General features: G+C 39.3%; 1 protein-coding gene across 14 annotated transcripts in view; it reads left to right on the plus strand.

Annotated features, from left to right (window-relative positions):
- The window catches only part of nrxn3a (neurexin 3a), a 1,637,233-nt gene that overhangs the window by 355,758 nt on the left and 1,255,959 nt on the right, over nucleotides 1–25,516 (plus strand). For 9 of the 14 annotated variants that reach the window (XR_007933698.1, XR_007933699.1, XM_051920149.1 and 6 more), the window contains exons 6-7: nucleotides 8,006–8,029; nucleotides 9,349–9,510. Coding sequence is in view for 12 of the 14 variants with exons in the window: in XM_051920149.1 (XP_051776109.1) it covers nucleotides 8,006–8,029; nucleotides 9,349–9,510 (186 nt within the window). In the remaining 2 variants the exon portion in view is untranslated. The remainder of the gene's footprint in view (nucleotides 1–8,005; nucleotides 8,030–9,348; nucleotides 9,511–25,516) is intronic. The other 5 variants (XM_051920152.1, XM_051920150.1, XM_051920142.1 and 2 more) reach the window with 1 other exon arrangement.

Raw genomic sequence — 25,516 nt, forward strand, 5'->3', positions numbered from 1 at the left:
AAAAGTGATGACAATGTTGCCAAATCACCCAGGCAAGAGCCACTTTCACAAAATTAAAGAAACAATTATCTTGTTTTTTAAACTGTGAATGACATGCTGTGTTAGAGCCGTCTTCCCAGAGAAAGTATTGCTCTCTGTCTATATTTACATAAACAGGTGCGGCTGGCAATGCAAGCCTTCCGTTCTGGCACAGGATGCAGTTCTTTTGTTTTGGTGAAATAATACCAATCAAAAAATTGTAGCAGTTAATTACATTCTATACATAATGGACATTGCCCTCTTACTGGTTGCATGCTTTACAAAACAGTGATAACTGTGTACCTTTGGAGGCCAGTTTTTACAATGAAACATTCTGATTGCTATCTCCTGTTAGCATGGCATGTCTTTGAAGGGACAATTGACTTTATCCATTTAAAACAATAGTTTAGTTTGTTTCCATTTTTTTTAATTTTTAAAATTAAACAAAAATGTACAAGAGGAAAATTAATGTATGACCATTTTGAGCATTTTCAAAACTAAAGACCAATAGTGGGTGCAGAAACCTTGTGTACATCAATTTTGTCACTAAAATAAAACGCCAATTTCCAAAAATATGGGGCAGTTTTAAAATGCTAATAAAAACAAAAAGGAGTGATTTGTAAACTTTGTTCACTCTGTACTACAGGATAGCTACAGTAACTTATTACAGTACTTGATGTTTTCTCCTGTGAATTTTATTTTTTTTTTTTGAAGAAATACGCTCATGTCAAATCTGATAACTGCATCACAGTCTAAAAACGTTGGGATAGTCAAGTGTTCACCACTGTGTAACATCACAGTTTATTTTAATAACACTAATTAAGGGTCTGGGGACTGAAGACACAAGATTATAAAGTTTAGCAAGCGGAATTTTCCCGCACAGTGGCACAGTGGGTAGTGCTGAGAGACCTGGGGACCTGAGTTCGCTTCCCGGGTCCTCCCTGCGTGGAGTTTGCATGTTCTCCCCGTGTCTGCGTGGGTTTCCTCCGGGCGCTGCGGTTTCCTCCCACAGTCCAAAGACATGCAGGTTAGGTGGATTGGCGATTCTAAATTGGCCCTAGTGTGTGCTTGGTGTGTTTGTGTGTGTCCTGCGGTGGGTTGGCACCCTGCCCGGGATTGGTTCCTGCCTTGTGCCCTGTGTTGGCTGGGATTGGCTCCAGCAGACCCCCGTGACCCTGTGTTCGGATTCAGCGGGTTGGAAAATGGATGGATGGATTTTCCCCCATTCATCAGTTAGGCAGGTCTAAAGCTGCACAATTGTATGGGGCCTGTTTTGCTGCACTTTGTACTTCATAATGCGCTACACAATCTAAGTTAATAATAATAATGAATCATTTTATTTATATAGCTCCTTTCCCATGCTCAGTGTGGAGTCAGGTCAGGCCAATCTAGTGCCCATGCACTTGCAATGCAGGCAGAATGTGGATTGGGGTTTTCCTGTAGGAAAATGCAATAACGTCAAGGTAGCATCTGGATTGCAGAATGCAGTATGTTACTTCAAATATTTCTGCAAATCTTCCTGCATTAATGGTGACCTCACAGATGTGCAAGTCACCCACACCACGGGCACTGACACACACCCATACCATGACAGACCATGGCTTTTGGACACTGATAACAGGCTTAGATAGTTCTTTTTCTCTATGAAAACTTTTTTGAAATTTGAAATGCTGAATTGGAAAAGTTGACTTGTCAGACCACAAAACTTGAATCCACTGTGCTGCTTTCCATTCACTGATGAGAATGATCCTAAAAAAGTCCGTGATGCTTCTGGACAGTGCCGTGGACACAGTGGTTAATAGTGCTGACTGACAAAGTTTTGCTGAAATATTCCCTTCCCTATTTCATGATCTCCATTAGATGTAGGATGTCTTTCAAGACAGGGACATCTCACAGACCAGAGATCCAAAGCCTTGCCCTTTTATGGACAAAGATTTGATTGGATTCCTTGAATCTTTTAATTATATTGTGCATGGCAGAGGGTGAAATACTCACTATCCTACCAATGCTCTCAAAATGTTGGATTATTTGCTAATCTGTTGGCCAATAGGTGAGCCTTGACTCATCCGTGCTCTAGAAATACTAGGCCTTTTTTGGCGCCTCCTTATATACTATAACATGATAGTTTAGCATCACCTATTCCATATTCCCTTGCTATTTCATCTTGTGACACTGTTAATGGGCCTAAACAGCCCCTTTCTCAAATTTTTTGGAATGAGCCACTGGCATCAATTTCAGAATAAACAAATCTTCAAAAAAACAATGCAGTTGATTCAGTCAAACATGAAATACGCGGTCTTTATACTGTCTTTTTTTCTGGAAACCTCACTAATTGGCATGAAAAACTTTCACAAAACCTTCAACCTAATATGCTCCATAGCACTGATTGATGGGCTTCCACATCTGTCAGAGATATGTTTAGTCAGTCAGTCATTTTCTAACCTGTTAACATACACACGCACACACACACACACACACACAAGGGCTAATTTAGTATCGCCAAGCAGATTCGGGGAGAACATGCAAACTCTGTGCAGCAAGAACCCAGGATGTCAACCTAGGTTTTCTTCCTGCAAGGCAGCACCACTGCAGCACTGTGCCTCCAGAAACTTTACTAGTTAGGAGGAACTGAGAGTAACTTGAACACATTTAAATTGGTATTGATACAGATAATTTAACAGTACACATTGGAACCTGTGCCAAATTTTGAATTTAGCATGTGACTAAAGGTCAGCCTGTATATTTTCTAGGGTTACCTACAGTCCCACACAGGCTACAGTATGGCTGTGGTCACCACATTTTTAATATAACAAGAATTACTGGCAGGATTTGAAGTGGGTTAGTATGCCCCACGTTTAGCTGCTATGTATTGGCAGTGTTTGTTAGCACACCAGCATGCATAACGTATCATGATCTCATAAACCCCACAATCTATGATTAATTTTAAATACTAGAGGGCTCTGCTCTCTGCTCGCTTCGCTCACCAACCCCTGGGTATGGGTAACCGGATGTACAATTTAAACAGATTATTATTTTTATGAGAACTGTTACATATGCATAATAGAACTAACTATTTTACATTACAGCGGTAACTGACCTTAGTAAAAAATAGTAAAATGTAATACATTGAAAGAAATTTATGTTTCATGTTACGTTAGAGGTATTCTTTGAGTTAAACGTTTTTGTTCTGTTTGGCTTTGAAATTAATACGTAAATACTTTTTAAACTTACACTTTTACTGTAACACTTCAGTAAAAATAATATTTGGAATTAACTTTTCGTCAGTATCGCATTGAATTTTGATTCCATGTTTGGACTTACATTGTAACAGTGCAACGTATAACTGCCCGTAAGTGAATATCGTTTCTTTCTCTCTAATAAATAAACTGACTTTTTACATTACATTGAGTAATTAACCATAGTAAAAAATAGTAAAACGTAATGAATTGAAAGAATATCATGTTTCATGTTGCGTTAGAGGTATTCGTTGAGTTATAAATTTTTGTTCTCTTTGGCTTTGAAATTAACACGCAAATACTTTTTAAACTTACAATTTTACTGTAACACTTCAGTAAAAACATACGCCAAACAACAAATCTTTTAATTCTCGTGGATACGTCTCTTCATTGGGAAGAAACACTACTTTTTTCTGATGGCAACACAAATTAGACGATCTACAAGTTTCCGACTTAAACTTTAAAGCCGAACAATATCTACATACTTTTGTCATATAAACTAAGTCCATATATTCGATCTCTTTTCATTGTTCCATTACAGTATTTCACTGAGTAATAATTTCCGTTTGTTAGCGCTAATGCAATCTTTACTATCAGTTTTTCGTGCCTTTCGAATTTTACCTTTGTCTTTTGGTCCCCGCTTGGACCTGTTAGGTTTTCAATTCCACTTCGTCCAGGCTGATTATAACTTTCCTTATTTTCTGAATTTGCACTTAGATTAATATTGTTCTTTTTTTAATTTCTTTTTTTAATTCTTTTCTCTCCAGCGCTTTTGGGCCTCTTTTCGACATGCTGCCTTTTCTTCTTCGCTTAGTCGTTGATGTGTCATAAACGATATATAGAATTATTGTCTACAAATGGACTATTATGAATAAAATGAATAGATCATATTTATAACAATACTGTCCAGAAATGCTTCTTTAAAGGATGAAACAGAGGACTTTTCAGAAATGACTTAAAATGAGGAAAACGTAAAAATTTAGAGCTGAGAGGTCAGGAAGTGTGTCTGACAAAAGCATTCACACGAATTAGAGGTGACAGCGCAGGAACTGTGTTTGACAAAAGCATTCACACGAATGAGAGGTGATCGGACCGTGAGCGTGGTTGAATATGGTTGAGAGGAGTGTGGGACTTGAAAAAATCTCCTAGCAAAAGTCTCGTCTCATGGGACTTGAAATTATTTCTTTGAAAAAGTCTCATCCCAGGATTTCCTTTTATAATAGAGAGATTTGTTTGCATTTGAAAATAACTCCAAGGCAGGAATCTCTGCTCTCCATTCCAATGCAAATATACCTCTGTGCTTGATACTCGAAGCGGGAGCCCTCCCCTCACTCTCAGATCTAGGAGTACTGCCACTTATTTGTCTCCACTTTAGGCACTGATTAGAGGGCTCCATAACAAATGATAGGGACCCTGGTATCAAAACGAGATTTTAGTTGATTTTGTGTTGTAATGGAAATCAGTAAATTGTGTCTTTTACGGTTGGGACATATACTGTGTTTTTAATATTTCTGACTTTCAAACATTAACTTAACAATCCTCACAACTTATGAGGATAACAAGAGTGAACATATGTTCATAACCTGCTATAATTCACTTTTCTCCTCAGCTTCACTTTAGCATGTTCGTATGTGTTTCCAGTCATCTCACCATGCAACTTCGACCTTGATTATTACAAAGATATTCTTAAATAGGTACATTGTGTGAATTATATTTGAATGAAAACCAAGGAACACAGCAGGTCAATGATGCTGATTTCTGCTACACAACATTCAATTTACACTGATTAAGTAAACCATGTGCTAACAAAATCGCTTCAAGAAATGATTATGAGCTAATCCGATATTCAAACTTGTGTCGGTGCTTCTTTACAAATTACTTATTTATGAAATTAAAAATACTACAAAAGTTTTTTTAAAGTTAGATGCTGCAGAAAACAGTATGGAAAAAAGCAAGTGGTGCATTATCATGTGCCATTTTCAGAGAGCATTTCTATTCTATCTTTCTGTCAGCCACACCCTTTTCAAGCAAGCAGTGTCTTTCTTTCATTGTTACGTTGCTTGTGTACATCTACAGGGTTTTGAAACAATTTAGTGAATTTTAAGGCAAGTTGTATTCAGCTTGTCGTGGCTCAGACTTGGTGTTTCCTTCTGTTCATATCCCAGTATTTGCGTTTTTGTTTTCATATTTACACCATTTTGCTTGGTATATGACTACGACTAAGTAAAAGAGTTTTGTGTAGAAACTTCCTCCTCAGACTATTACACCTCAACATTCCTACCATTCTCTGTCTATGGCCAAGCTGGCTGTATCTGGTGAGTATTTTAGGCAGAAGACCATGCTTCCATGCTTCAGCCATAGAGTCATTTGTAAAGTATTTGAAGGATTAAACTAATCACATGACTTACAATACTTTGGTTGTAGCGTGTGAAGTTCAGGTCATTGCTTCTGGGATGAAAGATGTCAAACTCTTCACAAGCTGTATTCCTAGCTCTGAGTTCTTCTGCTCTGGAATTTGTGAATTTCTCTAATCGTGTAGTGCGATTTCATGAGCCTCAAATCTTTAAGCTTGTGCATAAAATAATATTTTTTACATTGGCTTGAAGAATTCAAGTCTTTTATATCTAAAACTTAAAATGTAGTTATGCTAGCATCTTCAGTGTCAGTGAAAAACTCAACTGCTACCTCCAAAGTTGACTCTGTGGGGCTGAAGAATAGTGATATTTCTCATAACTCTGTGATTGGTACATATGAGTCAAATTTTGGAACTATCTTTGAGTCACTCATTTAACTTCAAGAAGGGTAAAATAAATGTAATGCGCTCATAACTCAAGTTATTCAAGTAAAACTAGGATGGAGTCAGTCTGTCAATAGAAAAATAGATGAAAATGCTAGCAGAATAATATCTTGATGAGCATCTTAACCATATCATCTCTCAGGAAAGTTACGTATGTTTGAAGCACCTCACTACACTGATCTGAAGAGTTGTATGTACATCCATATTGTTTAAAAATGATCGAACTACACGTTTTCTGAAAGTTTGTATTTCCAGTCCTGAGAATAATCTTGACAAGAGATGCTCTTATTCTCAAAATGGCTTATTATTATTTTACCCTAATTCATGCATGCTATTCACATTTTTCATACTAATGGAAGGAATATATCTGTGGTTGTATTTAACCAGGGGTCACTTGGAGCAACACTAATGCTCAGTGACATTTTCTATCAAATAGTTATTTTTCGCTTTGAGACAAGAAAGGTTATATTGTTCTTTAAACAATTTCTCACAGCATTTTTAACCAATTTTGAGATCTTAGATCGCTTTCACAATGTTAATGTCTTCCGTTTTGTTTTGCCCATTTGAGATTTTACTGTTTTATAGTCCTGTTTTTGGCCGTTCGGACTATTGTTTGGATAGACATGCAGACAGTGTATTCATACTTAAACATTTCCTGCAAACACGTTCACAGAGCAGACTTCTTGTAATTAAAAAAGACTAATTTCTGACAAAGTTTATTTTATAATCACCTACATTTGGTGTAGTCTTTTATTTGTTTGAATTTGTGTTGATTATGCAGTCCATTCTTACAAACCATTTTAGATGTTGCTGCAATGTTGTATGCCGCTGATTATGAAGAAATGTTGTGTGAAATGTTGAGGATTTCTGTCTCACGTACTCATTTTATTGTGTAGAAATCCCTTTTCCAGATTTCAAAATATTTTTGGCAAGTAATAGTAGTATTGCCAAGATACTTTATAAAAATGGCTACAAGCTTGTTTTTCCACGTTTTCGATACTTTGTGCTAGAAACTGTGTTCGCACAAACGCTAGGGCCAGACATAAAAACAATGCTCAAAATCAAGTTAGGAAAACCCAAACTTGTCTCTACAAATTATAAAAAAATTCTTAATACATAAAATGCTTAAATCACTGTACAAAGCCATGGATATTTCAATAATTAAAAACAAGGAAAAATAGCTTCTTCCCATATGCACTTAAGATGAGATTTTTGTTGAAAGTCAATATGAGAAAAAACATTACGTGAAATGCCTGATCCATACGAAAATGAACTGTTGAGGTCCTGGTTAGACCCCAGGATGCAATATTATAACTGGGACCACAGTGAGTACATGTTGGCCTGGCTAGGATTGGATGGCTTTTCATTTCTTAAATATGATTGTTCCCTAAGCCATGTGGATTATTATAAATAGCATCCATGAGACCTACTGAGCTATAAAATATGAAAAGGTAGTCGAAAGCAAAGGAAAGTAACTGGAATACTTGGAGCAGTGATCTTGGTTTTGCTTGATGTTAGAATAGCATAGACTGTTAGACAATTTGTTAACCTTTTTCTGGAATCAGTATATTTGTGTAGTTTCTCTGTCTTGTGAAACTGGCTGTTTAAATCTAAAAAGATTTGGGGTATTTGAAAGAATGATATATATATATTTTTAAAAAAGAAGAAAAAAAAAGGCCGTAAATAAAGCTCTCAAGTGGGGTTCTTCTTCTGTTGTAGATATACAATTGCATTATCTTCTCTCTCTTTCTGTCTCTCCGTTTCTCTCTGTTAATTGACATGCCTTAAGTAACTAACACTAATCATTCATGGAATGTATCATTTTTTTTACTAACCGATACCTAACCAACTAATGTACTAACACCCTGATTATTCATCATTGTTTTTTTTTTTTAATTAACAATCGTTTTGTTCACAATTTTTTAATTTCCTCTCTTCCCCCTTTTCCGCAAAGCAATCAGGCATTGGACACGCTATGGTAAACAAACTACATTGTCTGGTAGATATCATTCTTATTGTCTTTTTTTGGGTTTGCCGTGTGTTTCCCTTCCCTTCCCTCCTTTTATTTTTTTTTTGTTTCATGGTAGACACCATTACCCAAGGAAAAAAAAAAAAAAAAAGAGGAAATGGGGTTGGTATTTCTTGGCTTTCTTCACTTTTTGTTTTCCCTCCTCCTCCTCCTCCTCTTGTTTCTAACCATGCCTTTTCAACTCTCTCAATTTTTTTTACTTCTTCTCCTTTCTTTACGTTTCTTCTACTCTTCAGTGAGGACAGCTCAGATCATAATAGGGCATAGCTTATTACCAAAGCCTCCGCATTTTCTTTCTTTCTTTTTTCTCTTTTTGTTTTCTCTTTGGCGACAACTGTAGGCGAACTGGCAGGAGCTTGCCTTTATTATCTTCGCGGGAGCTCTGTCAGTTGTTTTCAGTACTCTCTCTGTGCATGGCATGCCTAGACATTATTGCTTCTCCTACACCTGTCTCCATCCGTCCCCTTGTCAGCCTAACCTGTACCCACTAACACTTTAACTTGCTTAACCTCTGATCACAAGCCATCACCCAACAACCCCTTCCATCACCCCCATTTTTTTTTTGCACGTGAGTGAAGGCACTGTTGTGTACTTTCTAAACCTCTCCCATTCATTTTGTTTCTGCCTGAGTATCTTCATGTGTGGCACATGCATGCTTTACTAATTTTTGTTAGTTTTTTTTTTTTGCTTTTTTTGAGATAATCTTGCTTACAGTGCCATTAGCATTATTTCTTTCTTCCATGGTTGAGCTTTATAGAAACCATGGCATGTAATATTACTACATTGGATGGAAATAATCCCCCATTGGTGCATGCGTTTTAGTGTTAATACTAATTGGTTTTAACAGCATAAACACGAGATTGTGGATTTTACTAACCTTCCCATCTCCCCTCCCAGTAAACATAAAAAGCAATAATTACAAATATTGTTAAATTATTATAACTCTTCCATTTTCTTGCCTGACATAGATAAAGAAAATACATTTATGACTAAATTATTTTCTTTACGTGGCAGTGGTTCCCTTTCACTCCCATCAGTTAAAAACGAAATAAAAAAAGAATCTTTCTTGATGGAAAATGGAATGCAGTTATTTTAAGAGTTTTCTAAACAAATATGCAGAAGCAAAAAAAAAAAAAAAAGAAGAAGAAAAACTAGACAAGAAAAAAAAAAAAGTTAATAACCATAGAAGAAACTTCCTAGGGATATCAACAAATTGAGTATTTGAAGGTCAAGTTTGGGCATTGTTTTTCATTGTTCTCTTTGAACAGGTTACAATCTCGGTGGATGGCATCCGGACAACGACTGGTTACACGCAAGAGGACTACACCATGCTGGGATCGGATGACTTCTTTTATGTTGGTGGGAGTCCAAGTACAGCCGACTTACCAGGTTCCCCGGTCAGCAACAATTTCATGGGCTGCTTAAAAGAGGTAATGCTATATTTATTCTTTAAAGATTTCGATTTGGGTTGTGGATATGAAAAAAAATTTAACTGAAGTCACTGATACTACTTGAGGTTTTGCACTTTTGGAGCTGAAATACCTCTTTGTTGGATATGTTTGTTGTGGACGCATCACCCCTGTCAGATGCCCTGCTTCTTATTTGTTTCTCTGTAATCCAAAAATTGAATGGCCAGATTTGGTCCTTTCAGTTCACAGTTGTTCTTCTTAGCTAGAAAAGAAAACGTTTCTTTGGAGAAAGCACTTTGAGTGTCAATACATGCGTAGAGGTCTGAGTATCCCTACTTGACATCATACCCCTTCTTTTGTCAGCAAGTCTAACAGTCTGAAATTACAAAATTATGAGAATGGAAAGGGTCCGTCATGACCATCACCATCCTTCAAATTCATTATTGCCTTAATTGTCAAGATTTTGTAAGTTTGGATACTCTTAGTAAAGAGCTATTTTGTATTTGAATTGTTTTGTTTTCACACAGAGAGCAACAGATACATGGAATAAATTGCAAAGCAATGTAGAACATTTTAGGACTTTAAAATCTCAGCTCAACTTTTTTGGATTGACGGCCTGGGCTGGCCTGAGTAGCCTGTTTCGATCAAAATGTTTTTGCATGTATTTTCTTATGTTGCAATGTCACCATTGGGGAAAGAAGTGGAAAAGCTGCAAAATGAGAATTATGCATATAAACTGAATGATAAAGAGGTTTGTTTATACAAGTTAATGAGTGACTGTGTGAAGAGTACTGTGTTAAACTACTACAGGAATTATTGTTGGAAACGTTTCTCCTTGTCCTTTAAAAATTTTTTATATGTGAATGGGCCTTGTACTGTGAGTGCTGGTTCCTTCTATGTTTGCTTCCACCATTTTTAAATTATTTCTTCTTTAAAACAGAGGTGGCTAAAGCTCTGACAAAAAATTGCAATAAATTGTTTGTTATTTGCATTTTTAGTAAATTTGACAGTTTTTTTCCTCTTGAAGGCTTCTTTTTCGTTGTCCATAAGACTTTAATAATTTGATTGAATTTTATTAAGCACTGTTGTATTCAAAGGATTATTTCCACACTGATAAGGAAAAATAGTTAATTACACAATATTGTGACTGCATAGCCTTCATCAGGTGTGCAACTGTGAATTTCCCTTTGGGATTAATAAAGTATCTATCTATCTATCTATCTATCTATCTATCTATCTATCTATCTATCTATCTATCTATCTATCTATCTATCTATCTATCTATCTATCTATCTATCTATCTATCTATCTATCTATCTATCTATCTATCTATCTATCTATCTATCTATCTATCTATCTATCTATCTATCTATCTATCTATCAGAAAAGGAGAGCAGGTACCATATATACTGTAGGTGGTGAAACAAAACCTCTTCTTCTTCTTTTGGCTACTCCCGTTAGGGGTTGCCACAGCGGATCATCTTCTTCCATATCTTTCTGTCCTCTGCATCTTGTTCTGTTACACCCATCACCTGCATGTCCTCCCTCACCACATCCATAAACCTTTGCTTAGTCCTTCCTCTTTTCCTCTTCCCTGGCAGCTCTATCCTTAGCATCCTTCTCCCAATATACCCAGCATCTCTCCTCTGCACATGTCCAAACGAACACAATCTTGCATCTCTGACTTTGTCTCCCAACCGTCCAACTTGAGCTGACCCTCTAATGTCCTCATTTCTAATCCTATCCATCCTCGTCACACCCAGTGCAAATCTTAATATATCAATCTTCCTTCTCTCCATCATATCAGCTAACTCTCTTCCCTTACCAGTCATACTGCCAATATTCAAAGTTTCTACCCCCAGTTCCACTCTCTTTACCTTCCTCCTGCCTCCGGACACGTCTCCCTCCTCTTCTTCTTCGGCCAACAGTAGCCCAATTTCTGCCAGCACCCTGTTGGCTAACAGTACCGGTGGCGGTCGTTGTTAACCCGGGGCTCGACCGATCCGCTATGGAAATTTGTATTGTTGTCCGCATATTGGTTTGGCAAAATTTTACACGGGATGCCCTTCCTGACGTAACCCTCCCTATTTATTCGGGCTTAGGACCAGTACGAAGAAACACACTGGTTTGTGCAACCCCTGTGGCTGGGTTAGGTGGTGACACAAAACCAGGGCTGAGAAAAGCAGCTATTAGAGAAGATGAAGAGAGAAATGAAAAACTTAGTCATTAAGATTTGAGTAAATATGAGATCCCAGGCTGAGAATTTCCATTTATCTTTGAAAAGTGTGTTTGAAGCCAAGTGAAAGAACACAGCCAGAGATACCATTGTGGCTGCGATCAAACAAAGTCTTCTACAGTGGGCTGTATAAGGTGTTTAATGTTGATGGCTCAAATGTCTTTCATTAAATGATTTGTTAGCTGTCTCTCTGTTTCATCTATGTAGATGGCTGAACACACCCTACAAGAAATGCAGTAAATGAGATTTTCAGACTGGCAAGACTCCTTCTGTTTACTGTTGAATTTACCAGAAGGAACAGATAAGAAAGTGTTGTTGGTGTTATTATTGCTAAAGACACAGCAAGTCCCTATTGCAGCTCAAAGTGCCTGGTGAGGAATGTTGCTCTCCTGCATGAGCTGTGGAGGATACATTTGTATATGTTAGGTGATCAAGATCAAGGGAGGCTTAGAAAAGAAAGGCTCCTGTGTTAGGAATTGGAGGACCAGCGACACATGGGTTTCATTATTGGCATTTCTCTGAGAGTGAATGTAACAAGGTCTGTTCCATCATGATTGATGGCCCTGTCAACAATATGAGAAAGGTATCCTCTATCAGTGAAGAACTCCTCATTTGGAGTGCTACATTACAGAAGTCCGAGACAGCAAAGTCTATGGAACTGTGAAACAGGTGGAGAGTTTTTAGTATACCAGGGATAGAAGGAGCTGTAGAGAAGCTAACTGTATGAGTCAGTTGGCTTGTAACAGGCAGAAGTTTTAAATCCTGGAATGAAAGATGAATACCTAAAAAATGGCAGAGTTGTGGTAGAACTGCTTATCCAAAACTTGAGAGATGGATTGAAACTAATAAAATTATTAATGAATTCCTGTAACTGATTTTTGGAGCAAGAGGTGGCACCAATAGAATCATTGATGTATCTTTTATATAGGTCCGATACAGACACTAGATAGGACGAGAAGAAACATTCTTCTGCCCAGCCAACAAAGACGTTGGTGTAGCTAGGTCCCATTCTAGTACGCTTTATCACTCTACTGACCTTCTGGATAAAGTTGTTGTCAACAGAGAAGGCATGGAGAGTAAGAGCCAGTTCTGCCAGTCTGATGATGGTGTTCTTGGGAGGATCATGGAGTGGATGTGTGTTGAATGTCTGTCTGAGGCCAATTAGACCTTCATCGTGAGGAATGACTGTATACAGAGGGGTGATGACCATGGTAAAGATAAAGCAGTCAGGACTGTGAAACCTAAAGCTGTCGAACTACGTGGTTGGTATCTTTTATGTACGAGAGGTGGGACTTGTGAATTCATTCTTCTACTTGACAGGTTGTTACAATATAAAGAAAATATAGACTGAACTGCGTTCTAGCTGTGAAACTAGCACGAACCAGAAAACAAACATGTTAATAGCCAAAAACATGCTGCTGATTAAAAGTTGCTTCACCTTTTGACTCTGCACAGTCCAAATGGTTTCATATAGTGATGAGTGAAACAAGTAAGTATCTTGTGAAACTAACATTAAAATTAGCAATTGCAAAACCAGACAAGTCACTGATGAAGGTTTTTGGGGGCTTTACATTTTTTTCTGGATGGAAAACAAGAACTATTGTGTTGTAAAACCTCATATACACTTTCTTTTTTGCACATATATCTTGTTGCCAGTAAAATATGATTTGATTTTATGTCTCTTGTTCACATCACCATAGTGGATTGCAGTAGTTATTTTACAAATGAGACAGGCTGCATAGTTTCCACTGAAAGACACACTAAAATGCAGAAAAACTCTAAAAAGTACTAGAAATATTCATTGAAATACTAAATGACAGGTGCCAGCATGCAAAAATATATGAAAACACATCAAGACAGGTACTAAACACCTTTCTTCTAGTGTGGATGGCACAAATTTAAATTTACTTGCAATTTTATTGAGAATTGAAAAGCTGAGGATTGCTACAAAATCATTTTGCTCATCACTAGTTAACCATTCTATTATGATATATTTCCACTGTGAACAGACCAAACAAAAGATATGGTAATTCACAAATTAAATGTACCAAAATACGACAAATCAATGTGCAAAATCCTAGTCCTAAACAAACAAACAAACAAACAATGATAATTTGTATAGGGCAATGCAAATCTCTTATTGAATAGGTGATATACCAAGCCGCAGAGATTTTAAAAGCATCTTCGTTTAAGTGCAAAGCATAAGACGTCGTCAGGGTCATTAACAGAGTCACAGAGGTTGACACGTCTTTTATATTTCACCACAATAAGATGACAAAACCAAACTCAAAGTCATACTGAAATGCTATTCATAGCCCATAATCCTTTGTATAAAGCATCACCAGTTTACAAGGACAAACCAAACTCAAAGCCAGAACAAAGTGATATTCAAACCCAGCAATCTTATTTTGAAGAACGTTTTTTTCTTGTTTGTTTTTACTTGCTCGAGTACTCCTTGAGTTACTCCTACTATAGTCTTCACTAAGGTTGGATACTCCATAATGCACATTGCACACAGCAGTCATAGGGCAGTGATGTTCAGATTTCCCAACAGTGCACTGTGTCCACAGCCACAAGACCTCACTGCCCATAGTAAACGAGAGATGAGGCAAAACATGTAAAAATAATATTAACACGAACAAAATACTTTAACAAGCTAGTTTGGCTTTTCACAAAAAAACAAAAGAGTTGATAGTCACGGTTATGCAGACCTATTTTTATAGAGGGGAAAACGGCCTGCCAGACCCTGTAACTTCGAATTCAAGGCATTTGGTGAATTTATAATACCCGTCATGACATGTACCCATTATGTCATTATGTTTCACACAATTTAAAGCCCTGAAAGAATGAAGACCGCAAGCTAAACAATACAAAATTAAGAAAATAAGTAAAACATAAAGCATAAAAATTCTCAAAACCAGCATGAAATGTGCTCAACCAGTTGTGCTTGAGCTGCTCTTCTGTTCATGAAATAGTCTGTTTCATAAGAAAGTAAACTATTGTGGACTAAGCCCCGGACACAGACATGCAGACATATTGAAAATCACCACCACAAGTTTATTTTACAACTATTATTTACAGTCTTAAGTGCCACACAATCCCAATCTCCCCCAAAGTCCAGGCCTCACTCTCTTGCCTTGTCTCTTCAGGCCGCCTCCACTCCCTGCCTTCCAGCTTCGTCCTTCTTCCACCCGACTCAAGCACTGAATGAAGGGAGGCGGCCCCTTTTATAATCACCTGGATGTGCTCCAGGTGATTCCCGGCAATCTTCCACCGACACGTCCCAGCTGCATCCCCGGAAGCACTGCTCTTCTTCCCCCCAGCACTTCCTGGTGTGGCGGAAGTACTGAGGTCCAGGGCTCTCCAGGCATCCAGGCGCCCCCTGGCGGTGACCACGGGCCCCTACAGGGATGAGCTTCCATGCTCTGTACCCGTGGCCCCCAAAGAAACCAGGGCAGTCGCCCCCACGTGGTCTGAGGAGGGCGTAAGCCCTCTTCCGGTCCTCCGGGGCGTCCAGGCTGGGTCGCCCCCCCCCAGCCACCTGCAACACTATTTATTTGAAAAGGTGACTTCTCACAGCAGAAAATTATAGATAGACATATGATATCTTAAAGTGCAGAGCTTTTAATGTGATATGCACCATATAACTCAACAAACTGGCTACTTAATTCTGTTGCCTTAAATTCCTCACATTCATCTACCCTAAAAAAGACTGTGTGTTCGTCTGGTTGCTACGTCTGTGCAATCCAATAAATGGTGCATCACAATCAATAGCTCTGATTTTACAAATCCTGTACCAAATGGTATGTAACAGCAGAGATGGGTAGTAACGAGTTACATTTACTCCGTTACATTTACTTGAGTAACTTTTTAAAAAAATGTACTTCTAAGAGTAGTTTTATTGCACTATACTTTTTACTTTTACTTGAGTACATTTGTGAAGAAGAAACGCTACTCTTACTCCGTTACATTGGGCAACACTCGACTCCATTTACACATTAGATACATTATATTTTTGCCAGAGAGAAGCCACCAGTGGATCTATTGCATGCTTATTTCACTAATCAGACAATAATCACATGACTCTGTTTCACCAATCAGACATAGCCATGCAGTCACATGACCACACACAAACTTCCTGCGTCTGCAGCCTGTGAGAGGTACTTTTAGTCATGCGGGGCTCCTGTTCACTGCTAAACGGTCACAGCTTCACTACAAGAACCTTGAGAGCCAACTCCTGCTGAAGCTTAACCATCACTTCACTGAGTGAAGAACAAGCAGGTTTTAACCAAACACGCACAGACACAGACAGTCAAGGTAAAGTGAGGCTTCTTGTATGTGCACAAGCTGCCTTGTTCTGATGTTATTTTCTATCCGCTGTGCTATTTGGAGGGCAGTGTACAGTATATCTCGTCACTGTAAGTAGTTTGCACTCGTCAAACATACATGTTACCTACTGTAGGTATTGGCTTCAAAAGCTTTGTTGTGAAAAACAGATTTGGAACTTTGTTATTTGTGCATCTTTAGATGTTATTTATTTGTACTCATTTTTAATTTTATTATTTGGAAATTGCAGAATTTGCACATTATTTTCTATTTTTGTCTGTCTTATTACAACATTTCTAAAAAAATAAATCATTTATTATGATCAGTTACTCAGTACTTGAGTAGTCTTTCACCAAACACTTTTTTACTCTTACTTGAGTCATTTTTTTGGATGACTACTTTTTACTTCTACTCAAGTAATATTATTTTGAAGTAGCACTACTCTTACTTGAGTACAATTTTTGGCTACTCTACCCACCTCTGTGTAACAGAGACATAGCAACCAGATGGACACACTGTTTTGCAAATGTTTAACGCTGAGGTCTACGTTGATTATTTAGATTTCAATGCGGTTTAGACAGGTAGCACAGCTACTTATAATATTAAGGATAAAGCATAATAACATGAAAAGAATAAGGAAATACAGTAAGTACTCAGAACTAGACTCAATCTCAGCCATTGACTGTCTACAAGAGTTAATGTTTTCATTGTGTTCAAATCTCTCACTTAATGGAAATTAGGGGAAATACGTTTAAGACTGACACTTGGAAGAACTTCTTTACTCAAAGAGTTGTGGGTATCTGGGAGAAACTACTGATAGAAGATGATGAATTAGAAGCCTTGACAGCCTTTAAGAAGTATCAGGAACAGATATTGGGACAGCTTAGCTGTTAGGTACACAAATTAGCCTTATGGACTGAGCGGTCTCCTCTTGTCTGTCAAATTTCATATGTTCTTATGTACCCTACAGTATTACACATGTCTAGATTTATCTACTTCCACTTATCGGGTTTATATCCAAAGACAAAAAGTCAGTGGTGTGGAAATAACGGGGGCTGTACTGCTCCCTGAACCCGGACACAGACATGCACAAAGACACAAGTCCAAGCACACCCTTTTATTTTCCTTGTGGGGCAGCTCTGTTCCCCAGCTCCCCACGTCAGAACACAGTCCTCAATAAACAATCAACAATGCTCAGTCCCTTCCCTTTCTTCTTCACTCTCTCTCCTTCTTTCTCTTTTTCTTTGTTTGTTTCTCTCTCTCTCTCTTTTTCTTCTCTGCTTCCTCCACTCCTCTCCATGCAAGCTTAGTCCACCACCTCCTGACTCTGCCTCCTCGAATGGAGTGAGGCGGCCTACTTTATAGTGCACCCAGAAGTGCTCCTCTTCCTGCAGCAGTCCCGGGTCTGGTGGAAGTGCTGGAGTCCAGTGCTCCGGAACTGTCCAGGCACCCCAATGCAATCCAGGGGGGTTGCCCTCTCATTTTCCGGATGAGGTATTGCCATGAACATGTCCTCTCCCCCGGCCCTTCCATCACATAAGCGTCCCGGCCGGGTAAGGGGCAAAGCTGTCCGCCACAGTGGTCACCCAAAACTGCTTTCTCATTTGGCCGACTAGGCTATAACACATGTCCTGTAGCCCATCTGTAACTCAAAATCGATATGGACTATACGTGGTCCTTAAAAAGAGCATCAGACTGTTCAATTGTGTCATGCATTTCCTTCTCTACTTGGGGTAGACTTGTGCAACCACTTTCAGGACATCAACAAAAAACATTTGGACTATGGTTCCCAAGCTGGGTTCCTCCATCCAAGGCCAGATACAAACAACCTGCAGTCAGTCGATTGAACTGAAGCAGTAAAGAGAGATGCCTCTGAAGGCAGTATATGACACTAACAAATATTTTGTAATGTCAAGTTGGCTAGGAAAACATATTTGTATGAGCTAATAGATAATGTTATTTCTAGCAGATCTGACTTTTGGTATGAGTGTGGTCTCCCCAGAAGTGATGACAGAGAAATGAATTATTGAGGTATATTTTTAAATGTTATTAAAGTCATTGAAATCCCCAGCTGGTACATAATCATACAAACCTCACTAACACTGTTAATTGCTTTATGTGCATTTAATAAGTCAGCACCTTCAGGCCTCACAATATTGACACAGTAATGCAGCAATCATCACAACTGTCTGGCCTTCATTTACTTAGAATTAAGCAATTAAATCTGTGTTGGATCTTAGCTGAGAATTTTCACTGTATAAGTGGTCTTTAGTCCATGAAGGGGTTATTAGGGTCATTTATCAGGCATGCAAGACGGATCGAGAAGCTCTGCAAAAATCTAATGATCACAAGGTAATTATAAGCACTTGAATGCAGATGCAATATAACACAAAATGATTTAAAAGCCCTCAATAATTATTCAGCCATAAAAATAAAAGATCAATAATTTATACAATGTATTTCAAAATTCTTACAACATTCTCAGAAATGCTTAATCCAATGTAGGATGCTAAATTGACCCTGTGGTATGTATGGTCACCCTTCAATGTATCCGCGCCCTGTTCAGCGATTGTTTCTGCCTTGTGCCCATTGCTTACTGGGATAGAAGTCAGCTGCCCTTTGACCCAGCTCAGGATAGGTTTGGAAGATAAACGGACTGATGGATGGGTGGGCTGGAATCTGTCTTGGCAGGAAGCATGAAGCAGCCAAGGGGTTTATTTACAGTACCCACTTACAGTAGATACACATCACACCTCACAATCTTCAGTTTACCTAACTGGCATGTTACTAACAACCAGGTGCAAGATTTAAACTGAGGATACTAGATCTATAAAGCAGTAACAGTACCAACTCCACCGTCCACTCTCTTGGGCTCCCATTAAGGGAGAACTTTATTGTTTATTGATTATCTTGAACTGGGCATACTTTTAAGTTTTAAGTGTAGTTATAATTACTTGCTGTCTTCATTGTCCGCATTCATTTGTCCAGAAAATCCTAGTTTGTCCAGGTTTGTAGTCAAAAGCAGGAAACAGTAATGTGGAGCTAAGAAAATAAACAAAATAAGAAAGACTGTGATATGATCAGCTGCTTTATTTAAGTTTTTTTCATGTTTTCCTTGCAGAGTTGATTTACAAAGATTGTCAGTACAGCTTTTCTTTACTTGTTTTCTGTTTTTGGTGTCTTGACTAAGAATTTTGGTTTAGTGTTTTGGGGCTAAACATTGTGATTTATTGACTTTTGACATCTGCCTTTTCCTTTGGGTGGCAGAACAGACTGAATATATACTGTACCCTTACTCAATACAGGCCTGCTACTGTTTACATCTCAAACTCTTCGTAACGACTCGTGTCTCTGTCCTTCAAGTGTATGGCTAAACTGGTTGTGTTACCAATTGTGGCACGCGGCTGGGGGTGGTACCCAGCCGGAATGCCCAGGAGGACCGGAGGAGGGCTTGTGCCTCCTCCAGACCATGAGGGGGCGACCGCCCTGGTTGCTTTCGGGACTTCGGGTATAGAGCTTTGAAGCACAGACCTGTAGGGGCCCACGGTCACCGCCAGGGGGTGCCCTGATGCCTGAGGAGCCTTGGACCTCAGCACTTCCGCCACACCCAGAAGTGCTGAGGGGAAGAGTATCGGGGACACCCGGAGTGCTTCTGGGTATGCAGCTGGCACTTCCGCCACACTGGGGAGTGCCGGTGGAAGATTGCCGGGAGGCACCTGGAGCACATCCGAGTGGCTATAAAAGGGGGCTGGAATCAGAAGAGAAGAAAGGACAAGGTCTTGGAGGAGGCAAGGAGGTGGCCTGAAGGAGAGAAAGGCATTGGTTTGAGGGCCTGGACTGAGGGTGATTGGTGCTGCGGCTCTGGGGTTTGTGCGTGTTTCAAGACTTGTAAGTAGTGTAAATAAACATGTGTGGTGACTTTAAATCATGTCTACCTGTCTGTGTCCGGGCTGTTTCCCACACCCTTTTAGTTGGCATTGTGTGGTAGCAAATCTGCCATACTTGCTTCAATGTACCTTACAGTTTTCCATCCCCATTTATCGCAAAACCTAAACCTTTCCTCACAGTACTCTGGCTGTCCTCTTTGTCAGTTTAGTGTGCTGATGAAGGCCCTGATGCTGCTGAAGTTGCACTCTTATTAAGACTTGTGAGTAGTTGGCAGCATGTCTGCAACTCTCACCATGCCCATTTGTAGCCTACGAGGCTCAATTGCCAAATTCTAGAGCAAACCATAAGTGTATTCTTAACTCTTTAAGGGCTAAATATTTTTTTCCAATAAACAGAGTTTTCAGAAAAGCAAACAAAGCAATGGTTTCACACAGAAATCAACATAAAATGTCTGTCGCTGCGTGCTGTTTGCCAGGAATGCACGTCAGGCCTGCTGCCAGGCTGTCTTTGCGTGTGGGGCGGCAGCATTTGCAGTGCATTGCAATCTGGTTGGCACCTTTTGTCATCGTAAGTGACGGACCTCTCAGGTGAATGATGCCGTTGATGTGTCAGTTACATGAACCCAGCACCACGATCGACATGGGACTGAGCAGCTGATGCCGGTACCTCACATTCGTTTACGCTCACTTGTATCAAAATCGGAGTCCAACGAGTCAGAGTCCAATTCAGTGATAATACACAAAATGTCATCCACGGAATATCTCGCTTTATTCATTCACCTTGATCTCTCGCCAGACGTCAATGCCATTTGTGCTGTTGCTTACTCCTTTCTACTCATGCAAGTGCAGGGAATCTCGGTCAAAAACAATTAAGCTAACTTTCCTTCTAACTAAAAAACGTAACAGCGGGTTTTGTCAGTATTTGAAATTGATTATCACCGTCAACCCCTTGGACAAAAGTCGACATCCGCCCTTAAAGAGTTCATGAAGTCTGTGAAGTCGATACCATGAAATATGAGGATTCGATTGATACTTATCGATATTTTGATGCTTTTGACAGTTCTATATGGCATCTTGTCCACAATCAATCCCTACCTAATTCCTTATGCAACTGGGATAGGTGACCTTCAAATGAAATGTAAAAAAGCGATTTCAGAAAATGCATGTTTAAATATAAATTGATGTCAGATTTGCTGTTTTAAACAAACAAAGCTTTTCAGTCTCACCAGTTAAATTGTTACAATTGTGTGTGTGGGATATTAAAATTGTAAAATGAAGATTCCTTTATGAATCATTTGCTGTTGGATGTCACATATGGCATCTGGAAGAGTATGTCTGTTGCTTGGTCTACTTTGGATGGATGGTTGGAAGGATTGTTACAGAAGTGGAACTGATGTACAATAGATACAATACTTGGAGTAGTGCAATCTTAACCAAAAAGATTGTGGACTGGAAATGTTAAATATAAAGCCAGCGGCACTCACAGATGGATATCAATAGAGCAAATCTATCGTTAAAGTTACAGCTGTGTCATGCATGGACCTTGTACTAATTTGGTTTTCTGTGGGATTGAGAATCAAACAATCAATCAATTTTATTTAAAGTGCAGAATCACCATGCAGCATGATCCCAACACACTGTACAAATAAGAAGAACACATGGGACAAGATATAAAGTAAAAAGAAAAATCTCTCTATTATATAACAAAAATCTTGGGACAAGACAAAACTTTTTTTCAGAGAGACGAGACGTGACTTTTTCAGAGAGATAATTTCACGTCCTGTGAGATGATACATTGTGTAAAGTGATGAATTAAAAACCTAACACGTCCAAGCGGGGGCGGAAATATTAGACAAATGGTAGGAAAAGAAAAGACAAAGAGTATAAGACAAAGTAGAACATCGTAAAGAGGTTCAAAAACGTTGGCGCAATACACATGCAGAGCAGGTTATAGGTTATGAAAGTACTAAAATTCGAAAGTCTCAAAAAACTGATAGTAAATATCGCATTAGCGCTAACAAACGGAAATTATTACTCGCTGAAATAATGGAACAGCGAAAAGAGATTGAATATATGGACATAGATGAGATGATAGAGCTACTACAAGTTTAATTTCAAAGAAACCACAATTTGGTCAGGTTTATATTTATGATCACGGATGAAGCGATGCAACATAGTATTGAACAAGTTAAACAATTGGACGTATTAGAAATTCTTCAGCCAATAATGGATACAAATCCATACGTCCAAAATTATCGCACTTAACACGAAATTTATCTGAAAAACACGGACAAAGAAGTTTTCTTGGATTTCTATATGAATCTGAAAGATCACACTCGCATATATAATAAACCAACGTGTGATGAATTGTCAGCAATAATAATTTCGAAAGATGGAGATATCAAAGACAGAGTTGATATTTGTGTTTATCCAAAAGCACAGCGTGATTTGTCGCAAGTGGCCGATCTGGAAAATGACTAGCGTGTGGGGCCCGCACAGGGGTTGGTGAGTGAAGCGAGCAGGGGGCAGAGCCCCTTAGTAGAAATTAAAATAACATCACGTTGAAGAAATAATAACTAATAAAATTTAAATTAAATGACATTAAAATACCAAGTTAAGACGTGTCAACAAATAATATTTAAAAAAAGAAATATTTTAAGCATTTACGGGAGTCAGTGACTAACTGATTTTTTTTCTTAATTGGGGGAATGACCAAAAGGCCAGCATTAAGAGAGCGAAGATGACATACTGGAGTGTGTGGTGTATTTAGCACAGCTAAGTAAGATGGTGCAAGTCCATGCAAGGCCTCATCCATCCATCCATCCATCCTCTTCCACTTATCCGAGATCGGGTCGCTGGGGCAGCAGCTTGAGCAGAGATGCCCAGTCTTCCCTCTCCCCGGCCACTTCTTCTAGCTCTTCTGGGAGAATCTCAAGGCATTCCCAGGCCAGCCGAGAGACATAGTCCCTCCAGCGTGTCCTGGGTCTTCCCCGGGGCCTCCTCCCAGTTAGACGTGCCCGGAACACCTCACCAGGGAGGCGTCCAGGAGGCATCCTGATCAGATGCCCGAGCCACCTCATCTGACTCCTCTCGATGCGGAGGAGCAGCGGCTCTACTCTGAGGCCCTACTGGATGACTGAGCTTCTCACCCTGTCTTTAAGGGAGAGCCCAGACACCCTATGAAGGAAACTCATTTCAGCCGCTTGTATTTGCGATCTTGTTCTTTCGGTCACTACCCATAGCTCATGACCATAGGTGAGGGTAGGAACATAGATCGACTGATAAATTGAGAGCTTTGCCTTGCGGCTCAGCTCCTTTTTCACCACAACAGGCCGATGCAGAGCCCGCATCACTGCGGATGCCGTACCAATCCGCCTGTTGATCTCCCGCTCTGTTCTTCCCTCACTCGTGAACAAGATCCCGAGATACTTGAAGTCCTCCACTTGGGGCAGGATCTCGCTCCCAACCCTGAGAGGGTACTCCACCCTTTTTCGGCTGAGGACCATGGTCTCGGATTTGGAGGTGCTGATTCCCATCCCAGCCTTATATATATATATATATATATATATATATATATATATATAGAATATATATATATATCCATCCATCCATCCATTTCCCAACCCGCTGAATCCGAACACAGGGTCACGGGGGTCTGCTGGAGCCAATCCCAGCCAACACAGGGCACAAGGCAGGAACCAATCCTGGGCAGGGTGCCAACCCACCGCAGTATATATATATATATTTATATATATTCCCATGCAAGGCCTTATACATTTAAAGAAGAACTTTAAAATCCACTGTAGCTTGTATTGGCAACCAGTGAAGAGAAGCCAGAATGGGTGTTATATGCTAAAGTTTGTTTTTTTTTTGTTTGTCAAGATTCTAGCTGCATGCATTCTGAACAAGCAGAAGATTTTGAGTAATACAACTGGGAAGACCAGAGAAAACGGAATTACAATAATCTAGTCTAGAAGAAACAAACACATGTGTTAATGTTTCAGCACCACACAAAGATAGAGTAGATCGGGTTTTTGCAATTTTGCTAAGATGAAATAATGCTGTGTTGATAAGAGCCTTGATGTGTGACTGGAATATGAGACGAGCATCAAAGATCACTCCAAGATTTTTGATGGTCAAACTCTCAGAAATAGTAATGTTATCAATATTTACATCAATAGTGATGGGCATCCCAGAGGGTGATTTCTTGCCTGGATAGGACACCGCAATAAAAGAAACTGGAGGGATGAGCTCTATGACCGGATGGGAACAAATAATCCTTACCTGGCAGAGAGGTCAGTATGTAAGGAGGACCAGGGGAGACAACAGTATCTGGCTACTGTATCCCCCAATATGCTAGAGGACAGCGTCCCTGGGATTCGGGTCACCTTCAGATACCCACAGGGCATCATGACAATGGTGGTTCTGGAACACAGCCCTGTTGGGTTCCAGGGGCCTGCTGCAGAGGGATATCATTCCCTATTTTGTGGGACTCCTATCTGACCAGTAGTGCTTCTAACAGACAATGTCCTAGCCCCGGAAGTACTCTCGGGACAAAGATTAAAGGAGCCACTTCATCCTAACCAGGCAGTCACAGTTGGGAGGCGGTGGACAAGGCTTTTGAGGAGGAGGGTGAAAGAAGAGAATTGTTTTCTGTACTGTGTATGCCTTAACTGTTGTGTGTGAAGATAACTTTTATTAATTAAAATGGACTATATTAGAACCCATGACTGGTTTTGGTGTTATAGTGTCTGGGGTTTGGAGCTCAGTGGCGCCCCTACTGGTTACACACTCAAGCTGTCACACAATTGTCTATTTTTGGCTGGTCTAACAATCAATAACCCTGTTTTATCAACAGGAAGTTCATAGCCATCTATTTTTTTAATTTCTGACAGACATTTCTCTAAATTTAGTAGTTGGGAAAGGTCATTTGGCTTTTCAGTTATATATAGTTGCTTATCGTCAGCATAACTGTGAAAATAAACACCATATTTACAAATTACGTCACCAAAGGAAAGCATATAGATAGAAAAAAGCATAGGGCCAAGGACTGAACCTTGAAGTACACCAAACTTTACTTCAAAAAATTCAGAGATTGTTATTTTTGCAACTGACACATTGAGTTCTATTTGATAATTAAGAGTGAAGCCATGAAAGTACTGTCCCCTGAATGCCAAAAAGCTTCTCCAAGCAGCTTAGAAGTATGCCGTGGACTTCGGCGTCATAAGCTGCACTCAAATCAAGAAGCAGCAACACTGACATCAGTGTTATGCTGATGTTACATTATGCTGGAAGAGTTCATACTCACATATACTCATTGCTTTATTGTTTAACAGCTGGCACCATATTCCAATGTCAGGACAGATTTCATTCTTAAGTAGTATTATTTTTTATTCATTAGACATAGAATTAGATATTAACACTTGTGATAGTTGCCCGGACACCACCAGTCGGAGACCACATCTTTATAAAACACGCACGTTTATTTTCCATTAAATAAACAATTCTCACACTCCACACAAAGCACAAAGCAATAGTCACCCTTAAATACTCAGTCCTTTGCCGCCTCTATCCTCCT

The sequence above is a fragment of the Erpetoichthys calabaricus genome, chromosome 16 (assembly GCF_900747795.2).
Source record: "Erpetoichthys calabaricus chromosome 16, fErpCal1.3, whole genome shotgun sequence".
In the NCBI taxonomy this organism is placed as follows: Eukaryota; Metazoa; Chordata; class Cladistia; order Polypteriformes; family Polypteridae; genus Erpetoichthys; species Erpetoichthys calabaricus.